Source organism: Hippocampus zosterae, chromosome 11, assembly GCF_025434085.1.
Source record: "Hippocampus zosterae strain Florida chromosome 11, ASM2543408v3, whole genome shotgun sequence".
Lineage (NCBI taxonomy): Eukaryota > Metazoa > Chordata > Actinopteri > Syngnathiformes > Syngnathidae > Hippocampus > Hippocampus zosterae.
In genome coordinates, this window is record NC_067461.1 from 19,191,362 (window position 1) to 19,212,685 (window position 21,324).

Sequence of the window (21,324 nt, forward strand, 5' to 3'; positions counted from 1 at the left end):
ACACACACGCACACACACACACGCACACACACACACGCACACACACACACACACACACACACACACACACACGCACAAGCACACGCACTCACACACACACATTATAACCTGAGGCATTGTGATGTTTCGTGTCCGATAACTATATAGTCTTCTTGTGCTTACGTAGGTGTTCACATAGTATCCTGGCCTCCTCCCGCATTCTCAAAAAGTTTAATTGGGTTAAGATGGATCGATAAACAGAAGGAGAGATGGACAGATAGACAGATGACAGACAAAATTGCGTTCCACCACCTGCGCCGCAACTTACACTTGGTTCAGCTGGTGTAAAAGACTATTTTCAGCCACCAACTTTTCGGATGCGCCGGGGGCGTGCAAAAGAAAATCAGCCCACCGCAAGCCCCGTATGGTGCATCTTGGTCTGCTAAATTCCCAAACACGGCACGAAAATCAAGATGCTCAATATAAAGTTTGGAAACTGAACTTCACAATCATGCTAATATTATGGACCGGGCACGTCAAATTGCGTTGTTGCATTGAGGAAAGCACTTCCATTCACTCTCCATCCCAACAAAGGTGCTGTCTCACTAACCCGAGTACAGTTGTTGGCCTTTGGCTCCAACTCCGTCACCTTGGTGATCTGCTTGAGGAAGTCGGACTCCTGCATTCCTGGCTGGGAGCCCCGCCTCTTGAACTGTGCCCTCGGATTTGCCAGGATCACTTGGAGGTTCACTGAAAAACCTGAGGCAAAGGAGAAAGGAGAGAGGGGAGAGAGGGAGCCAAGGTGGAACAAGGACAGAGGGAGGCGTGAAGAGGTGAGCCAGCGTGTATTCAAAGCCTCATTATGAGGCTATTATCATCACACCAGGTAATGATGATAGCACGCATTCATGTATCTAATGACTATGATATGGCTGATAAGAAATTAATTTACCACGGGGGTATGCAATTCCCCTGCGGTAATTTTATTATGGAGATGGAACGGTTTGGAAAGCTTCAGAAGACTGATGACAATGCTGAGGTGAGCTTTAATAGTTTTCTAATGGACTGTCTGCAATACGAGGCAATCAACAAAAGTTGTTATAAATGCATATACTTTGGAAGCCTAAATGACTCAAAACAGTTGCTCCGATGAACGCTCCACAAAAACGCAGTGAACGCGTTCGTTTTCTGTTGTTTGATGTGAGACAAGAGTTTGTGAAATAAAGTGTTGCCAATTAGTACACACTGTACTTGCACAGTACAGAGGCATTTTCTTGGAAATATGAAATGATTTGAAATACATCTCGGCAGTGGTGTGCTGCATTTCATGCAGGAAGGCGTGGACTCGATTCCTGGTCAGTGTCCTAACAGGCAGTGGGTCAAAAAAAAAAGGGTGGGTTATGCCATGAACGGCATCTGGTATAAAAACAAATCATGATGGGGCAAGCCCACATTGTACAAATTGTCAGAAAGATCACAAAAGCTCAACCGGCATGTCTACAAAGAGATGCTGCGGAGTTTGCTTTGTTCGGTTCCCAACGGGAGGCAATAGATGCGGCAGGAACATTTGTGGCTCCTTCCAATACCACGAGCATTTTGGCAGTTCCGGACTGAAAAGAACAAAACACTTTATTGTGTTTTAAGTTAGATAGTTACCAGGGCTGGGCAATACGGCTGAAGAATGTATCATGATAAACAAGTATTACATATCAGTTGATAATGATAATTATAGACTGTTAGTGTTTTTAGACCAGGGGTGGGCAATTATTTTCCCAGGGGCCCAAATGAGAAGCAGAAAATATTTTGGAGGGCCGGCCCAAAAGTTAGAAATAGAAATAGAAAATAAAGAAGATAGCACAATGTCTTTGTATGCCAGTAATAATGTAACATTCTCCTCCACCATCACACTCAGCACCGGTTCTCCTCAAGGATGTGTACTGAGCCCCCTGTTGTTCACGCTCTACACATTTGACTGCTCTCTGACTCTTATTAGCGGTCCAGTTTGCGGAAAGTTTTTAACATGATAACAATCAAACCACTCTAGGAAATGTTCATTTACTTGACCACAAGCAATTCACTCTGAGCATGGAAATGGCCAGAATCAGACTGAGTAAGAATCCCTTCCTTGTTTTTCAAAGTCTCGTAGATTTGAGTCTTTCCGACTCCAGGCGTCTCCTAAATGTTTCGTGCTTTGTTACCCGGTTCGTTTAATCGGATACATATCACTTTCCCTTGCATGGTCATTACTCTCTCCCTCTTTCTTCATCTTCCCCTCCCTCCCTGTGCTCTGCAACTTGAAGTAACTTTGCCAGCTGGTGTTGAAATACCTGTCATTACAAGTCCAAACGAAATGAACGCAATCAAACCTTAATTGTGCACCAATCTTTGGCGGGCCGGATTAAAAAGACAAACGGGCCGGATCCGGCCCGTGGGCCGTAGTTTGCCCATCCCTGTTTTAGACGATCTCCATGAAAAAAATTGGATGACTGAAGTGTTATTTACTATAATGAAAGTATCCTGGAAAAATGATCGATAGACTTCTCGTCAAATGTGGTCTTAAGAATGGTCGTTAATGAGGATTGAGTACCATTGTTACCCTCCGCTTGGATGGCGATACGTACTATTCTCTCCGCCTTAGCCAGCAGTTAAGTCTGAGTTTGCCAGGACTTTTATGAGCGTATTCAGTCATTTTTATTGACAGAAGCTCTTAAAATTCAAGACGAATATCGGACTGCCTCGAGTTGTTTTGAACATATAAAAATCTGTGATCATCAGACCTCAATGAAAGCTGACTAACGCAGATAATTGGCCCACAGCTCAGCGAGATCAACTTGTTTATTGCTTGTTTGCTATTTGGGGAGCTGACATTACTCCAGAGAGTCGTCTCATAACTGTACATCTTCAAGCTTGTCTTGCACTTAGTTACTATTGCGCAGTTGTTTTTTCAGGGGTTTTTTTTGTGCTCTGACTCTCTCCATTATATTTTTGAGTATTGAATCAAATGCAGGTTGATGGTATTGTAGCTAACATGTCTGATTCACAGTTCCAATATTGGTTTGAAAACCGGCTTTGGCCCTCCTGAGTGGAAATCAAATGTTCTCCCGGTACGTGCATCGGTTTTTCCCTGGTATTCCGCCTTCTTCACACATTCCGAAAAAGATATTATGGGTTAGTTGTACACACTAAATTACCCATCTGTATGAAAGGTTGTTAGTCTAAATGTGCCCTGAGACTGGCCAACAGTGAGTCCAGTGTACTGTATATCCTGTATAGGAGGACAAGCAAGACCGAAAAATAATGGATGATTGATTCAATTGCTTATTCATTTGTCTCATGGTCTTAATGCTGCAGGTTATTTACTCAGTACAGTATGTGTTGGTGTGATCCTGCAGATTCTCTGTCCAAAAGCATAGCCCTGTCAGTTCGTCTTTCTAGTTTACCAAAGGCCCAGATACTGAAGTGTAAGGCAGATGTGCAAAGCAGTTGGCCACCGGATAATAACCCAAGTGATTATATGCGCCAAGGTCAATCGCCTGGTTTGTGCGTGTTAGTCACCGTGCAGTTGTGTTGTGTTTGGCCACCTCACTTGGTGTGCGGCGGGACTGGTGGTGACAACGCCACCAATTTTTTCGTCTCACTTCCATCTAGCCGTCCATAGTGTCTCCAAATAGTGTAACAAATAGGAACAAGGTGTATGCGCTAATGTAGGGGTGTCAAATTTGCAGTCCGCGGGCCGGATTAGGCCCATGAACCGGCCAGTGAGATGACTCGGTAAAGTATAAAAGTAAGTACGGTCAGACTGGAGAAATAGTCTCCCCAAGATGTCACACAAGCTAAATCTCTAAAATTATTGGACTACACTTTTACCATAACCTTGATTCTTTTTATTTGTACAGTGAAGTTTAACGAGATAGTAATTCTGGAAGCCTTTCAATCATTTCTTGATGTTTAAAAGCAATGCTCGGACAAGCAAAGCAAGTTGTACCAGAAATTACCCTGGATGTTACTACAACCTTCAGTCATATCGTGCAAATTAAATCAAAGAGAAATGTGTTAAATTTGACAGCTATTCAACGACTGGTAACACAAACACATATGAGAAGGACTAACATCCTCTAACTTCATAAATTAAATTAATTTCAGCACACAATGCAAAATGGGTAGATATGACACGCCCCAGCCTATGGTGACGTTAAAGCTCGTATGGGGAAAAAATTGCTACTCTTCATATTCGTGAATGTCACAAAGCATACAAACGAGAAAAAAAAAATCCAGGATGCATTTTCGATAATGATAGTGTGTAAACTGGGCTGCTACTTATCATGGCAACTGAAGCGCTCGTGAATTTGTAACAAGCTAATAGCTTGCTGACCGCTGAAGTCATCGAATGTGGGTCATTACACCAGAGTTGACATTAGCATTAGCATCTAGAGATTCACAATGGGAGGGGGTCGTAATCTGGGTCTGTTCCGGACATTCAGCTCAGTCTTGTTTTTTTTAATTGCCTTCTTTTTGTTTTCTTTTTTCTGTTGTTTTTCTTTGTTGATTAAGATGGCTCGCAAATGGCAAAAATCGGTGTCATATTGACACCAATTGTTTGAAATTATATACAGGTATCATGATTTTACCGCTCCGGCCCACTCGGGAATAGATGTTTTGTTCATGTGGGCCCTAAGTTGTAATGAGTTTGATGCCCCTGCTGTAGTGTATTGAGACAATGCAGCGTGGTACATTATTTTTTAACATTAAGATAAATATTTGACTCAGCAGATGCAGTTCAGCCACTCCCAAACTCCCGCGTCTTGTTGACAGGCTCTAAAATATACAACCGTCCACTCTGGCTTCTGTTCATGTTAGAATCTAATTTGATACTCCACCGACAACCTTGAGATCATTCAATGGCCACAATCTAAAAAAATGAAATTAAAAAAGGAGCCTCTCCAATGGCATTTAATTTACCTTACGTGGCCGTCACACCAAATTCAAACTTGAAGGTCACAGTGTGTTTGCAGTGACTGCGCTACAATTTTATTTAACTTGCCCTGTAAAAGCACATTATTGTTCTGATCCAATGACATTCCATGCCATTTCTTTAGTTACTTCAAAATGTGCTTTGGTTATACTTGACTACTTTTATTTGTTACTTTCTTGCATTTCAACAGAAAACTCATAAATTGATAACTCGATGAACCGTTTTCATCAATTTTCACAAGACTCATTTGGCTGCCCTGAAGTGTTTTATTGCTGAATCATATCAAATTCTACAAAGGTCAAATCTAATATTTTTATATGTATAATATAATATTGAGAAAGCTTGAATAGCTGTAAAGCTTCGTTAAATCTCAATTATTCCTTATTCTAGTCTGATACACAGAAACGTGATCGCATCACTCCCATTGATGTCTTGCCATCATTGTCTATTTGTATAGTTTTATTTTACACAAATCCATGTTGTGTAACAACACCACCCACTCTATTGCTCTTCGTGTCCCGATAACACTTGCAACAGTGATTTATTTATTGAAACATGAAGCTCAGCACACGAGTTTCTTTTAGGTTTAATTACACTGCTTTGCCTTTCCTCCCACGATTTAAAACCAACATTCTTCAAGCTGCATTTGACAATTCATTCACAATACACCAAAGTTATAGAATTTCAGCACACTCAAAATCCAGTCATAACACACTGGTTGAAATCACTTGTTTTTTGGGTAAAGGTTCTGTTCTGAGCCACTGCTCCCGCTGCACACCTGTTAGCAAGCAACCGAGAAGTATGTGGTGAGAGGGTGAATTTAAAAAAAAATCACAAAGTACAGTCAAAGCTCGGTTGTCGAACATCACTGTTCTTGACCAAATCGATTTTCGACCAGAAAATTCTAGATTTTTAAACCTCGGATTACGACCGAAAACCGGTTTTTGACCAAACTGTTGCTCAGTTACGCCACTTAACTCCTCCTCTAACGCTTCCTTACATGTGGAAGCGACGCTTCCTCATGTAGTGTTCATTGTGAGCAGACATGTCTGTTGGGATTTATGTGAATGGGACTGTTTTTATGTTATTTCTGCATAGTGTATTAGCCCCTAATCACGGGCTAATAAAATAGTTTTGGATTTCATACAAATCGCTTTTCGAACAGCCTTCTAGTTGTATTCACTTCAATTCAATTCACTTCTGGAACAGATTATGGTCGAAAACCAAGGTCTAACTGTACTCATTTCATTTCTGAGCATTCCGATACCCCATGGCAGTAACCTCTGTGTTATCTGATGGTCATGGTGTCTGACATCTGTGTAGTTAAATGATGAAGGGCACGCAAGAACTAATGTTAATCAAAACAATATTTCCATTCAGTTGGTCATGATATGGGCACAAATGCCAACGTGACAAATGGAAGGGTTGGTGCGCTTCACCGAACAGAATTGCTCAGGCGGCTCAGATCCCTTACCAGTCTGCTGCAGTCCTCATGCAAGGTCTATCCATAACGACTGAATATTAGTTTTTGCAAATCGTTAGCGGGTAGAACGCCTTGGCAATCAAGTCTTGAGTTGGGAATTCACCTTGAGTAATTCAGCATCCTGACCACTTCTCATTTCCCTCTTCTCCAGTCTGAGCAGAATGTTGTTGACTGCAGCGATGTTGAATTAATGAAACGCGGGGCTCGCAGACAGCAGTCCTCTGAGATATGTGTCAGCATGCATCGCACACAGAGAAACCGTGGCCATGAAAACACTTTTTGCTCGCGATGCTCTCCTGGGTTAAGTTTTCACAGTTTTAAGCCAGGTCAGCTGTCTGTCACCCCCTGCCCCCATCCTCAACCCCTCCCCCGCTGTACATTCTGTTGTAGAAAACATGAAGGCAAGACAGGCCAAGACATTCTTAGATACAGTACGCAGCAAAGTTTCCTCTTTTGCTCAATCTAAGCATTTACTCCTAGCAGAGAAGGTGAAATAAAACATATGCATATTCAGCTTTTAGGTACAAATTTTGGACGAATCCGATCAGCAATCTAGGTTTTACTGGTGAACTTACAATAATTGGACATCTGAACTGTACACAACTCGCTCTTTCCCTACCAAAGAGTTGAACGGCATTCTGGCAAAAACCTTGAGGCCGAGCAATGGTGACGTACTCTTGATCATTGATGAGGTGTCAGCCGGATATCAAAATGTGAAAAGCATGATTTAGACTGGAGGATTTTTGTCAAAAAATCCATTCTAACTGAACATGGACATTTGTTGGTGGATTGCTCCTTGCCAGAAAGATGTGCGAAAACACCCAAAAGTTGAACAACATTTTTAGAAAACGTCAAATTAAGGCCATTTGGAAAGGTTAAAATGCATTTTAGATCCTGACAGTACAACCGTAAGGAATATGATATAAAGTTCTTTGTGCGTCGTTGATGTGGCAGTGCTCATTGCCATTTTGGGGAAAATATTTACCTATCCTTTGAAATTGCTTTGGAAAGTTTAATTAAGCTGTTGAATAATTATTTACATATGAACTGGACGTGGAAAGTCAATACTACTAAAACTAGCCTCCTACAGATGGCAGGCCTGTCAATAGACACAACCCATACAAGTGCCTGGGAGGTAATGCCGGGATAGACCTGTCACGAAGATCTCGATCACCATATGATAAAACGCTTTTGTAAGATGACCACATTTACGGGGGGTGTTGAACAGTATTCTTCTTTTTGAATTTTTTATTTTTTAACCAAGCTATCTTGCACTACCTGTATGTGCAGTGTCAAGTCTTCCAACACCACTAAAACAAGTGAATAGGAAGTTTTGCGTTATATTACAGTACTTCTTTTCCTTCTTTGAAAACACATAATTATATATTTTGGTTAATTTTTCGGTGGCTGGAACTGATTAATGGGATTTCAATTCATTTTAATGTAGAAGATTGATTTGACATACAAATACATTGAGGTAAATTGTGTTTTATAACAAAACCATTCGTGGCCCGGTTAGCGCGTCGACCTCACAGTACAGAAGTATTGGGTTCAATTCCAGCTCTGGCCTTCCTGTGTGGAGTTTACATGTTCTCCACGCACCTGCGTGGGTTTTCTCCGGGTACTCCGGTTTCCTCCCAACTTCCAAAAACATGCATGGCAGGCTAATTGAGCACTCTAAATTATCCCAAGGTGTGAGAGTGAGCGCGAATGGTTGTTTGTATGTACGTGTATGTGTGCCCTGCGATTTGCGGGCCACTAGTTCAAGGTGGCCCCCGCCTACTGCTCGAAGACGGCTGGGATAGGCCCCAGCACCCGCCACGAACCTTACGAGGATAAAGCAAATCAGAAAATGGATGGATGGACAACAAAAACATTAATTATATGCTGTTAAAAAGAATAATTATAAAATAAAAATCACATTGTTCAGAGGTGTGGGAGGCAATCATAATTAATTATTTTTGTGCAAATTGTTCAGCCTTCAATTAGTTGTCTGCAAGCCTCGAAATGTAATGCCATTGTAATGTAAGTAGTAATTCTGCCTTTAGTATCAGATAATAATTTATGAAGTTAGTAGATAATTGCATCTCAAGCTGACAAGGACAGCTCAACGTTTTATACTGCGTTCGACCCCGCATAAACTATACTTTAGTAGTTCATCACATATCTTGACTACTCCCGCGCTTTTATAGATGAGAGGATGTTCTAACTTTTCCTGTACCAAGTCTCTATCTCACTGCCTCGGGAACAGCAACATTGAACCGACAAGGTCACTCTGGGTTAAACGCTTTCATGTCTCCTTCTCAGCGACCACATCTCCAGTGGCGAGCACCACTTCGGCGAAGGCGGGCGGCGCCATCTCAGCGACATGTTGTTGGTTGTGTGTGTTTTCTTCTTTGCCGTGTGTGCACAGGTTCACGCTTGCCTCGATTTGTACAGATGCTGCTCTAATGTGCGCTTAGACAATTGCACGCTTGTCACTTCTCCGGAGCATGTACACAAGCTCGCTCGCATCAGTTCATGCATGTGCTGATGGGCGTGTCATTCTGAAAAGATTCATGATTCTATTGAGTGTGCACCCCTGTGTTTATATGTTCTCTTCATACACGATTATAGACACATATGCACAAAAAGGTTGGGGCTCCTTTGTGTCCGGTTCAATGAGGTCACATTGTAGATGTGCAGCTTGAGTGCACCGATAACAATGCAGCTCTGTGCAACACATAACTTTTTGGACGAGCGCTGACACCCACTCGGAGGCCTACAGTCAGCCCATTGTAATCCCTATGAATAATCGTTTAAAATTGAATTAAGTTTGGTCGCCGGTTCAGCGCATCCTTTGTTGTTCTTGCACAATTTTATACAAAAAAACCCCCAAACTATTATGCTGCTACCGCATAAATATTGTTACTGTGAAAGTATTTAGTGCAGTAAAAATATGAGGATGATAATTAGGTTGCGTTTATGTACACTGAAAAAAAAAGTACTTGATCATGTGCAACATTTTAATCACACGCAACCAATGTCTGAATAAAGTAAATCCAAAGGTTTTTTTTTTCTTTTAGTATCTTTCCTCCAAGTAAACATATCATGCAGTTTTAAATGGTGATTCTTTTTCACGAAGGAAAAATTTCAAATCAAAGCGACTTGACCCTGCTTGAACAAGTCCAAGTACAAGACTTCAACCTCATTACGGATGGAGGTGATCGGATGGGGTACAGACAGGGGACTGACGGAGGACTTTGTGGACTGGTGCCCGGAGAACCACCTCCGGATCAACCCCAGGAAAACTAAGGAGTTGGTTGTGGATTTCTGCAGGAAACTGTTTTCACCTTCACCGACGAACATCCAGGATACGGACAAAGAGAGGGTGACCTCCGACAAGTACCTGGGTGTTCTTCTTAACACTAAACTAGACTAGTCTAAAACATGGACGCTCTCAGGAAGTGGCTGCTCAGAAAACTGAGGTCTTTTGCAGTTCAGTGGTCACTCCTTAAGACCTTCTATGACTCTGTGGTGACCTCAGCCATTCATTATGGCATTGTCTGCTGGTCAGGCAGCATCTCAGCCCGGGACGGAGAGAGACTGGTCAGGAGGGCCAGCTCGGTCCTGGGATAATCCCTGGACACTCTGGAGGAGGTGGGTAACAGGAGGATACTAGCCAAGCTAAAAGCTATGATGGACAGGCCCTCCCACGCCCTCCAGGCCCTCCTGATAGCACTGGGCAGCTCCTTTAGCCAAAGACTGATACATCCGCGCTGCAAGAAGGAGAGATACCGACGCTCGTTCTTGCCGACTGCTATCGGGCTATTGACGGACCTGAACACCTGGACTCACCCCCGCTCACCCATTTTTAATATGCTTATATTTATATTTTATCATTTATATTTATTTCGATACTTTTTGTTCTTCTACTTCTCCCTTTCATAAGCTTGCTGCTGTAAATTGAGAATTTCTCCATTGTGAGACGAATCAAGATTTTCTTATCTTACTTCCCCCCACTTGTTAAAGGTGCCATGCCGTCAAGTTTTATATCCTTTTGTCAAGTTTGCAAAATAATTTGCAGTGGAAATGAGCATGGTGCCCTTTTCTGGGCTATTTTTATTGGCCAGAATAACTCACTTTGAACGGTTTCCTCATTAATATTTAAAAAAATAATATGTAAATCAGCATTGCTCCGATTGGGGCTTTAACCTTTCGGGGACAGCGGTTACTACAGTGGATAGCTTATCATGTTATCAGGTTTTAGGGTGCAGGAAAGGGTTCATTTGAGATGCACAGCCTTCATCTGTGGGCTCCCTGTTGTGGCCGCCTCTCTTCTTTCTCTCTTCGAGACAGTGTGTTTGGCCAATTTTATGGAGGATGATTTTGTCAACCTTCTTTCACCCATGCTGCAATACATTTCCAGAAGGCGTGCAAAAAAAAAAAACGATTTGAACTGGAAAATCAATTTTTATTTCAAAGACGCGACTGCGTCAAATTGAACTGAATCGAACCGTTCCACTTTCAGATATATCGAGATACGCATCCAATTGTCTTTTATGAGAGAGATATATGCCACATTTACAGGCCTGAGAAGTTCCTTTATATGTTATGTAAAATTGCAAACAGAAATTCATTGCATCATTCCCTCTCAAACGCTCCTGCTAAATCGAAACATACATCTATGGTCGTTACGTATTCAGGATATTGAAAACAAAAAACGTAACTGTATTTTGTTACAGTTACACCCCCCCCCCCCCTATAATTAGGTTACAAGTAAAAGATGTGGCTCATTTTGCAGGATTAAATTTTTAATGCGGGGAGAGAGCTCGCACAGTCGAAATCTTCGATCACCCGCTCTTGTTCGCCAATTAGCAGTAGATAACTGCGCACAATATTGCTTGATGGTCATCCTATGTTAAGGTTTTCGTTGGCCAATGATTACATGGGACACGTTACTGGCTGGACGACATTAGTTTGATGATTTTAAAGATGAAAATTGTGAAACCATGCAAAAAAAATGAAAGCATTTGACAGGAAGGGGTATTGTATGTGAGAGTCTAAGACAGGGGTGCCCATTAGGTAGATCCTGATCTACCGGTAGATCTAAGACAGGTCCCAAGTAGATCCGAGGAGTGTCGAGAAGAAAAAAAACAAACAACCATTTGTGTGTCTTTGTACATGTTAGTAATATATTTTTTGTGTTAATATACACTGCACACTAATCAGTCTCATTTTCACTAAATAAAATATTTAAAAAATAAAATAAAGCAGGTAAATCTTACATTTGTGTGCGAGTGTGCGTGCGCGCGCCGGTAAGGGTAGATCCCGTGAGGTTAGTTGGTCAAAAAGTAGATCTTTGATCCAAAAAGTTTGGGCACCCCTGGTCTAAGAGGAAGATTAAGAAAAAAAGATGAGCACGCTGGCAGTGATAACTGCGGTGAAACAAGGTAGTAGATGATAATTGCGGTGAAACAAGGTAGTAGAATGAAAAAGAGATGCTCACTCTTGTTCGGGTTTAATTAACAATAATCCCAGGGGCAGACGCGTGCATATTTGAGATAAAGTGAGTGCACGTGTGGTTAGCCGCAGTACAGTCACTTGTGTGGACATATGTGTTTTGAAAGCATTCATGCAATCAACACTCATTAGGCTTTTGTTCTTGGTTACCAACAAAAAGTAAATGTGTGGGCAAAATGCTGCTTTTTATGATGGAGTGCAGTGGAACCTCCAAGTTGACCACAGTCTGCTCTGAGACTCCTTCTACTTCCACTGTTCGGATTTCAAAGCATTTGTTTGTGTGAGTGTGTGTTTACGTCCTCGTAATGTGTTGAAGACACTTTGAACCGGAAAGTGTTTCCAAACCTTTGATTGGTACTGACATTTCATTATCATAGCTACTATTCCAAACATAAATGTTCTTTTCGTATTGTTCTCCTCAAGACACACTTAAAGTGTTTTCGTGTCTTTTATCATTTTGCTGAATAGCAGAAGAGCTGACCTCTTAGTTGCCCACTCCGCTAAGAGTGAGAAGCTTCTTTTGTGCTGACCACATCAGTTTGTGTGAGGAAACCAAGTCGGCCATTTGCTTTTACCAATAGGAACCATGTCGTTGTGGACATCCTTCAGAGAGTGCCTTTTGACAACTGTGATCTATGCAATCAATAAATAAACGTCAATAAATGTGGCTGAGCAAACACAAACAGTTGTTGATTGTTTTATGGATCACACGAGTGAAAAAGGCTCGGGCTAAGATCACACGTCAATGATAAGCTTTGAATTGTGTGATACATATTGTCTGCATTGGACAGTCAAAAGCTTAGCTAGTTACCTACTTTGTACAAGTAATTTGGAGTCATTAAATTCAATACAAATCGACAACAGTAATCATAACAAGCTGATGTGAGGAGGAGGTGAAATAAGTTGTAATTGTATGTTTATTTTTTAAGACAAAGCACGGAAGAAAAACATGCCTCGTGAGTCATTGTTTCAAATTATTTTGAGGCTGAAGACAAACAGAAAAATCAAACTACCGTATTTACATTTGGAAAATTATTTCTTAGACAATGATTCATATAGCAGGTCATGTCTGCTGGGTATCCACAACTTCAAGCTCGAGGAAATGGAAATGGTTGTAATTTCAAGCTACCGGTAAACATGTCCAGGTAATTTTCATGATGTCAATAAACAAACTGATGATTGTAGTGTGTACGCGCAATGTACACAACTGTAAAAGGTAACATGAACACAGTTGCTAGTGCTAACACAACATTAGTTGTCTTCGCCCACCAGTACTATAGACGTAGTAACTAGTAGATGATCCTCTGGGTCACCATGGAAATGATTAAGATCTCATTACAAGCAATCAGCAAAATATTGTCATTGTTATTATTATACAACCATGAATAAGAAAATTAAAACAGGCTTTGTATGACTTGCGTCTTACCTGCCATGTCAGTGGCAAAGGTACGGTCTGGTCTCCAGCCAGTGTACCAGCCCACAACTTTCCCCCCTGAAACGATTGGGCGCTCATATGCTCTGCCACCAACAAACCCCACTGGCCACACAGACACACCTCGAGTGCTCCGCATCTAAAAAAACAAAAAGATGAATGCAAAGTCGAGAATCAGTTTTCACATCACAGTTCTGTTAATATACGCGAAGTAATAGGCGGCTTTTGTAGTGACTGAGCGACATGAAAAGAACACGACGGCATAACATGACGTGGCATACAGAGTTGAACATAAATAGCTAAAATCCAAATGGTGTTTTGAGTTGAAATGTACACACGATGATTAAAATGTTCAATTCAATTTTGATTCCATATGCATGCATACATAGGTAGTCCATACAAATCTCAGGCTAACCTTCTTCTAAATCACTCACAGCTTTTGCCCATCCGACTGTGATTGTGTGTGAGAGTGTGGTCGTGTGTCTTATTCTATTTTCCAACCTTGGCCACCCACTGCTGTTCGCTCGCATAGACACCCACAGGCCAGTTGCTCATGACGAAATAACACAGCATGCATGCATATGCATACACACATACGAAAAGCGGCATGAGTCGCCCGAGTGATGAAAACTGTTGAGTACAGTCTCGTGCGTGGTTTGTGTAACCAGTTTTAGGATGACGTCATGAAAGGGCACAACAGCTGCACGGGCAGAGGTGAACAAGGTGTCTTGTCTTACTTGGGGCTTAGAATAATACCCTTCAAAGTAACTCATATTTCATAAGAACTTGGATCACCATTGAGCCAAAGAGAATACTGTATCTAATCATATAGGTAGTATTGGAAAGCTTAAAATAGCAGGATATGGCCCCTTTAAGCTAACATTGTTTGGTTGTTTTAAATAGACAACATATACATCTCTTTGGGGCGCCACGTGGATGACTGGTTAGCATATCCACCTCACAGTAAAGTGGTGCGGGGTTCGATTCTTGTTTCGACTTTCCTGTGTGGAGTTTGCATGCACTCGCTGCGCCTACGTGGGTTTTCTGCGGGTACTCCAGTTCCCTCCCACATCCCAAAAACATGCATGGTAGGTTGATTGGGCTCTCCAACTTGTCCCTTGGCGTGATTGTGAGCGGGAATGGTTGTTTGTCTACGTGTGTGTGGCGATAGGCTCGCAACCAGTTCAAGGTGTCCGTCTACTGCCTGAAGACAGCTGGGATAAGCAGCAGCACACCCATGACCCTCGTGAGGATAAGCTGATTAGAAAATGGAGGGATGGATGGATACTTCTCTTTGTCTTTATGTATAGTTTAATAGTAAAGTAGTAAACATCCAAACAGCATGAACCTAAATCTTTTCTGATGAAATGTTTACTATTTGCGAGTCGATTTGAATTTACTGCCCCACTTTGCGCTCACAAGTCACAGCAAAAAAATCGAAAGCCAAATTGAGGCTTCCACCTCAATATCTCAATCCGCCACTGTATGTAGTTTTGGCATCATGCTCTATTTAGCGGTTGGTGATGAAAACATAACCTCTCCTTAGGCACTTGACTCATGTCCTCATGGACCTTCACATTACCCCTTTTCTTCTGTTTAATTTCTATTTGCTCTTTTCTGCTTTCCATGGTAACACCCGTGTCCTACCCAGGCCCCCTTGTCCACCGCCTCGGAGCCACACCGACAGCAACTGCTTTGAAGCTCTTTCCCTCTTCCGACTGGTTCCCCCTCGAGTTCAACCTTATCGGACTTAAACCTACATCCCTGGTTTCTCTGTAGCTGCTGCCTGGCCGCCCTCTTTTAGGCGATTCTCAAAAGACTCGAGCTCTTCCACCTTGTGGACTTCAAGGATGAAAGGAAGGCTTGGAAACAGAATAGAAGCTGACACCGCTTGGGCAATCATCCTGGAGCGTGGATGTTGTTTGGCCTAATGGTGAAGTCCTGGTTTGACTGCTGATGAGCTATTTGAATGGATTACCTCAAAGCACAGTTTCGTTTGACACTTTATTTCCACTGGAGTTCAGCAATGTGCTTAACTACTCATGACTCAAGTGGATAAGTTCAGACTGAGCTTCATACACTGAATACTAACGTTTGATTTCAGCCGTCACACTGCATGAGTAGGAAAATGCATCTCATTAATCTGCTTCTTTGCCGCTGCTTCTTTGTCTACAAATGCTCTTTTTTTCCACTTCCTGTATAAAACCTTTATGTGTTACTTCTATTCTCTATCCAGTTTTTGCCACAAAGGCTCTTCACCCTTTTATCTGAAAAAATACATTTTGTTGCTCTTGAACCTGCATTTTGATTCATTCATTCATTTTCCTAACCGCTTGATCCACACTAGGGTCGCGGGGGGTGCTGGAGCCTATCCCAGCTGTCTCCGGGCAGTAGGCGGGGGACACCCTGAATCGGTTGCCAGCCAATCGCAGGGCACACAGAGACGAACAACCATTCGCACTCACACTCACACCTAGGGACAATTTAGAGTGTTCAATCAGCCTGCCATGCATATTTTTGGAATGTGGGAGGAAACCGGAGCACCCGGAGAAAACCCACGCAGGCCTAAACAAATAAATACATAAAAGAAGACATCCTGGCTGCCACTGACGGCCATTCATTCATTTTCTGTTCCACTTGTCCTTATTAGGGCTGCTATAATGAGCTGGTCTCTATCCAAGTTGATGAGGCTGGCTACCCGTTGGACTGGCCACCAGTCAGCCACAGGGCACAAAGACAAAAAATAAAAATAAAAAACCACTCGGTAAATGGATGAATGAATGTAACCCACACAAGTACGAGGAGAGCATGTAAACGCCACCCAGGCGTGATCATGTTGCCTGACACACGGACAGTTTCAGAGAATACGGGTATTCACCAAGCCGCGCAGTTCAGTTTAGTGGACAACATTTAGTGTTCTGATTTTTATCCTACCACTGCAGGGCATCCTCAGGTTTGCTCTGGTTGTATCAATACAGACACCTACAGGGTTGTGGTGCGAGATTGGTTTTGGTCCCTTCACTGCAACAGTGCATGGGAATGAAAATAACGTCCACTTTTTTGTGCCAAGCTAATTTCTCTTTTGCTCAACAGTCACATGTCAAGAAGAAAGCATGAAATATTCATCCCTTTCTATTTTTTGTTTATCCTGATTCACTTTGAATTTAATGATGTGCTACGAGGTCACACTATTTACTATCATGTTGCGGCTCACGCATCCTGCAATTTAGGGACTTAGGGCTCAAAACAATGCCACGGTGAGCAGTATTGACCTGCACCACTTAGAGGAAGCACACAATTAGCTAAGTCCTCTACAATGTCATACCACATACATAGTTGACGCATGCCTGCAGTTCCGGTAAGGTGACATTATTTAGGAAAATGGGAGGGCTAGTTGTGTGCTCAGAGTACTTCAACAGATGGTGCATTATTTTTCATTAAGGAAACAGCTTTACACACACTACCATCTGCACAGTATTGCTGTCACAGGGATATTTTACAACACAAACCTCAAGTTAAGACGTTTTTTTTTTATACAAATAGGGTTAGATGAGCATGTACTCATGCTTTTATCCAGCCTGGCTGTTTAATAGGAAATTCATCAAATGATTTCACTGGACCATAACCAACCAGCAAATAGTTTCCATACATTTCAAAGCCATCAGAACTATGGTGCTTAATTTAAAGCGCAATTTACAATTCTTCATACTACGCAATGGTAAAATTCACTTCACTATCTCCCATCTGTGTTTTAAAACCGAGAATTTAAGTAAGGCGATTTTAATCTATAATGTTATGTACATAGCTGCAATAATGTTTGCGTAGACAGTCTTTTTTTATTTTTTACTGCATCATAAATGCTGCTGACAGTAAAAAATGAAATATGACACAGAGTGTTTCGGTAACTCAAGCTGTTCCCAGAAATTCTGTGACAGGAAAGTAACTGAATTAAACAGGAGAAAGTACATGCTAAAAGGTTTCTGCGTCTGATTCGAAAAACACCCGGGCGAGTTTAAATTGAGGCAGTACATCCCCTTGATCAATGATAATTTCAGACCTCTGACAGGCACACAATGGACCAGTTTCAAATTTGCAGCCTTCCCTACACCTAAAGGGTGGAAATTGCATCGTCCTGAATTTCTTTTTATTTTATTTTTTTGCTTGTTTTCGGAATACTAATGTAGCCTAAACTACCAGAGACAACTTCCTTGTGCTTTTTACATATTAGGCCCAAAAAAATATTATGATTTAGTCATGTGAAAACAATGTACATGTTTGAATTTTGTCTCTTTTGTCAGTGTACTTGGTACAACAAGCAAACAAAAACAATGCTGATTCACAGAGTAAGTTATTCTGTGTATATCACTCGGGAAAAGATGTGCTGAACACAAATGAAAAGTATAATTATTGGAAAACATAGCTCCAGCTGAATGGTACCTCAATTTTGTCATTTTTAAATTAAATGTAGAAATTATTCGAGGAAAGCAGAACTTTCAGAATAATGCCAACTTTAATAAAGGTTTGGTTCGAATTGTGTCATATTGGGGGCTGTCTTTTACTGCGCTCAGTATTTTTCAGTGCAACAATGTGCCATCTCTCATTTCCAAAATGGCTACTCCCATGAAAACAGGTTTCACATCTCACAAAAATATATCACAAAAGAAGTTAACAAGTTAACAGAAAACTCCGAAAGTGAGTCGGACTTAAGCCAGTACATCTGCATGTTATTATTAGAGAAAGGTATTTTTCATCAACCATGAAACACGAATAGATTTGCTTGCTGTTTGGACTTAGACCAGTATTGCAGTAAACTATTTTTTTCAAATCCCATTTTGTCGATTTTCCAAAATAAATATTCATTATAAAGCCAAAATATTACATTCGGTAAGATGCCAACGTCAGAGAAAAATCACATTTCTTGGAACAGCAAATTTTAGTAAAAGAAGATAATGTATGGTATCCATAAGAAGTAGTCATTGTAATCATTTTCCTCCAAAATGACAACAATTGAGTTCCCCCCCCCAACACTAGTTCCCAGCACCCCTGGTGTGGTATGTTACTAAATTCTTGTTGTGTATCAGCTGTGATGAAGTGACACATTGCACACATGAGGGCATCCAAAGATGTCAGATTTAGTTGTAAGTTGTAAGCGTTTGAGGGAGGCCTACATTTTCCAAGTTAATTGAATCACAGCATCAGTTTACAGACATCTTAAACGTCATCAGATGTCCGTAAAAAGTGTGGTGTATTCATTGAACCGCATCATCAGACAAACCAGTGCTGGGGAACCGTCTATCAAGTCAATGAAATTGAACCATGAACTATCAAAAAACACAGGCTCAAAGTAACCTCAGATGAAAGCTCTTGGACAAAACAGCCTAAAATAAAACAGCAACTGTCGCATATTCTCCATATAAACGGCTTTGGCGATTGATGGTATAAAATCCAGAGACCTCGTTTATCCAATGTTTGTTCAAATAATCCTGTAAGTGAAGCTGAAAGATGTTTCATGAACCAGTTGGTGTATTTTTTGACTCCTCTAGATGGCACTTTTGGTTTGAAGAAAAGGGTTTAAGAAATGTCAAGCCACTGTGCTCTCAGCCATATGCTGAACATAGAGGGCCATTCATCCATCCATCCATCCATCCATCCATCCATCCATCCATTCATCATTCCATCCATCGGTCATTCCATCCATCCATCCATCCATCGACCCATCCATCCATCTTCTAATCGCCTCATCCTCATAGGAGAGCTGGAGCCTATCCCAGGTGTATTCGGACAGTCGGCAGGGTACCCCCTGCACCGGTTGTCAGCCAATCACAGGGCACACATAGATGAACAACCATTCATGCTCACAATAAAACCGAGGGACAATTTAGAGTGTTCCATTAACGTGTCATGCATGTTTTTAGGAATGTATGAGGAAACCAGAGTACCCGGAGAAAACCCATGCAGGCATGGGGAGATCATGCAAACTCCACACAGGAAGGCCGGAGCGGGAATCTAACTCTGCACCCCTGCAACGTGAGGCAGTCGTGCTAACCATTCGACCACCATGCCGCAGAGGGCCATCAAGAGGAGTCAAAAAATGGTTCATGAACCATCTTGAAGCTTCATTTTCCCATCACTACCTGAACGATTGGGTTTTACGCAGTGTGCAAAAATGACTTTTTTTGATCCTGATCCGCTCAGAAAAGGTCAAGACTCATTATCATAACGTTGAACGTTTTCTATATTTAGAGGCAAAAGTTATGCACCAAACACAAGATGCCATGATTGTCAGGTGCTACGGAATGATCATGAAGCCAACTGAAACAATGTTTCCACTTGCCTGACTTGAGAAATGGAGGTCAGATACATCAAATTGCCCACTATATCTTTTCGCACAAGGAAAAATGACAAGCAGAAGTGCTGTCGATAAAGTTGCACCATATAACATTTCAATGTCACGATTGGTGAACGAGCACGGCGGTGTGCAAATACATAGTCTGGCTGCACAAGAAGGTAACTGTTTGTTGCTTTTGGGGGACTGATTCAAATGTACGGCTAACGTGTTTTTCATATGCTTTACTCTAATCATGAACCACGTCATCGCCGTAGGAATGGAACACATTTGTCAAAAAAAGGACCCCATATTGCCAGTCTCCACATATACAGTGATGAATTGCTTTGATACACATTAGTCTTTGTTAAATTAACATCCCGTCTACTGCGTGCACTGCTGCCACTGCACGTTATTTGTACTTGAAAAATACAACAATGGATCTATAATTATGTCCGTAAATTTAAATGGTTGGTTTGAACAGATGGGAGCTCAATTTATTATGATAAAAAATCAGAATTTTGATTGGTGTTGAAGAGCAGAAAAATTTAATTCCCGGTACTCTCATTATATTTACAGAATTATAATAGGGATCGCTTAATGAAATGAGTCGTACTTTACGACCACTCGGTCTACTTGCACTTTGGAGTGCTGACCATAGCCTAGCTTCTCTGATCTGTGTTTAAACATCATTGATGAATCTGTAAAGGATTCTGCTACACATCAGTTTAGTTTTTACAGCTGGGAGCCAACGGCCGACAATGATGTGTATTAAAAATTCTCAGTAGCTCCCATCTCATTATCGCTTCACCTGAGGGCAAACGCTACCCGGCAATAACAAATCATTCATCTTTCCTGCACATTAAATGACAGGCGCTGAGTCGTGACAAATGACACCGGCTCAGTCAGTAAACACATGTGACACACAGGTCGACAAAAGAGGGTGCAGAATAATGTTCATTGGACCCACAACCGGGACACATCTCAGAGCCGTTCAGGGCTATCAGATGATCAAATCTGACTTCTTGCCGGTAGACAAATACTGTAGATGAGATATGAATTGTGCATACGTTTCGTAATGTAGTCCATCAATTCCTCCCTGCTGCTCCGAAGAAATAGCTTTGTGGTGTTTGTGTACCACGATGAGGGTTTGGGTATGATTTCAATCATGTGTATTTTTATCTTTGTGTTATTAATATGCATGGAAGAGGCTGTCAGAGGACTGAGGGAGGATGGTGGTGGTGGGGGGTGGGGGGGGGGCAACTGAGCGAGGAGAAAATGAATGAATCAAATTAAGAGGGGCTGGGGATGAGCTCTGAAACTGGTATGCAATGGTGCATTATACAGTATGTGTGAAGGTTGAATGCTTCATGGTTTTATGCATTGAAACAAAATAGATGAAGGTGATTTCATACTGTTCGGCTCCTACTGTGCCTGCTTCATGAAGTGTAAGCTCTATTTAAAATGTCTGTCTGTAAGGAAATCAGCAGTTCTTTTTGAATGAAGATCGGGAAGACTTTTTTTCCTTTCTTTTTTAAGGATGCATTTTAATAACCCCGAATAATCGCGATGAGTTGTACAATGATCATAGGCAGCATTTTACATAAATAAATGGTGTCATGTACCAGAAT

At 41.6% G+C, this 21,324-nt stretch overlaps 1 protein-coding gene across 2 annotated transcripts in view; it reads right to left on the minus strand.

Moving 5' to 3' along the window:
• b3gat2 (beta-1,3-glucuronyltransferase 2 (glucuronosyltransferase S)) overlaps positions 1–21,324 on the minus strand; it is a 49,518-nt gene that overhangs the window by 13,102 nt on the left and 15,092 nt on the right. The window contains exons 2-3 of one of the 2 annotated variants that reach the window (XM_052081161.1): positions 13,363–13,507; positions 629–738 (exon numbers count right to left, since the gene is read on the minus strand). In XM_052081161.1, the coding sequence (XP_051937121.1) occupies positions 629–738; positions 13,363–13,507 (255 nt within the window). Of the gene's footprint in view, positions 1–589; positions 739–13,362; positions 13,508–21,324 lie in introns of both variants that reach the window. The other variant, XM_052081160.1, reaches the window with a different exon arrangement.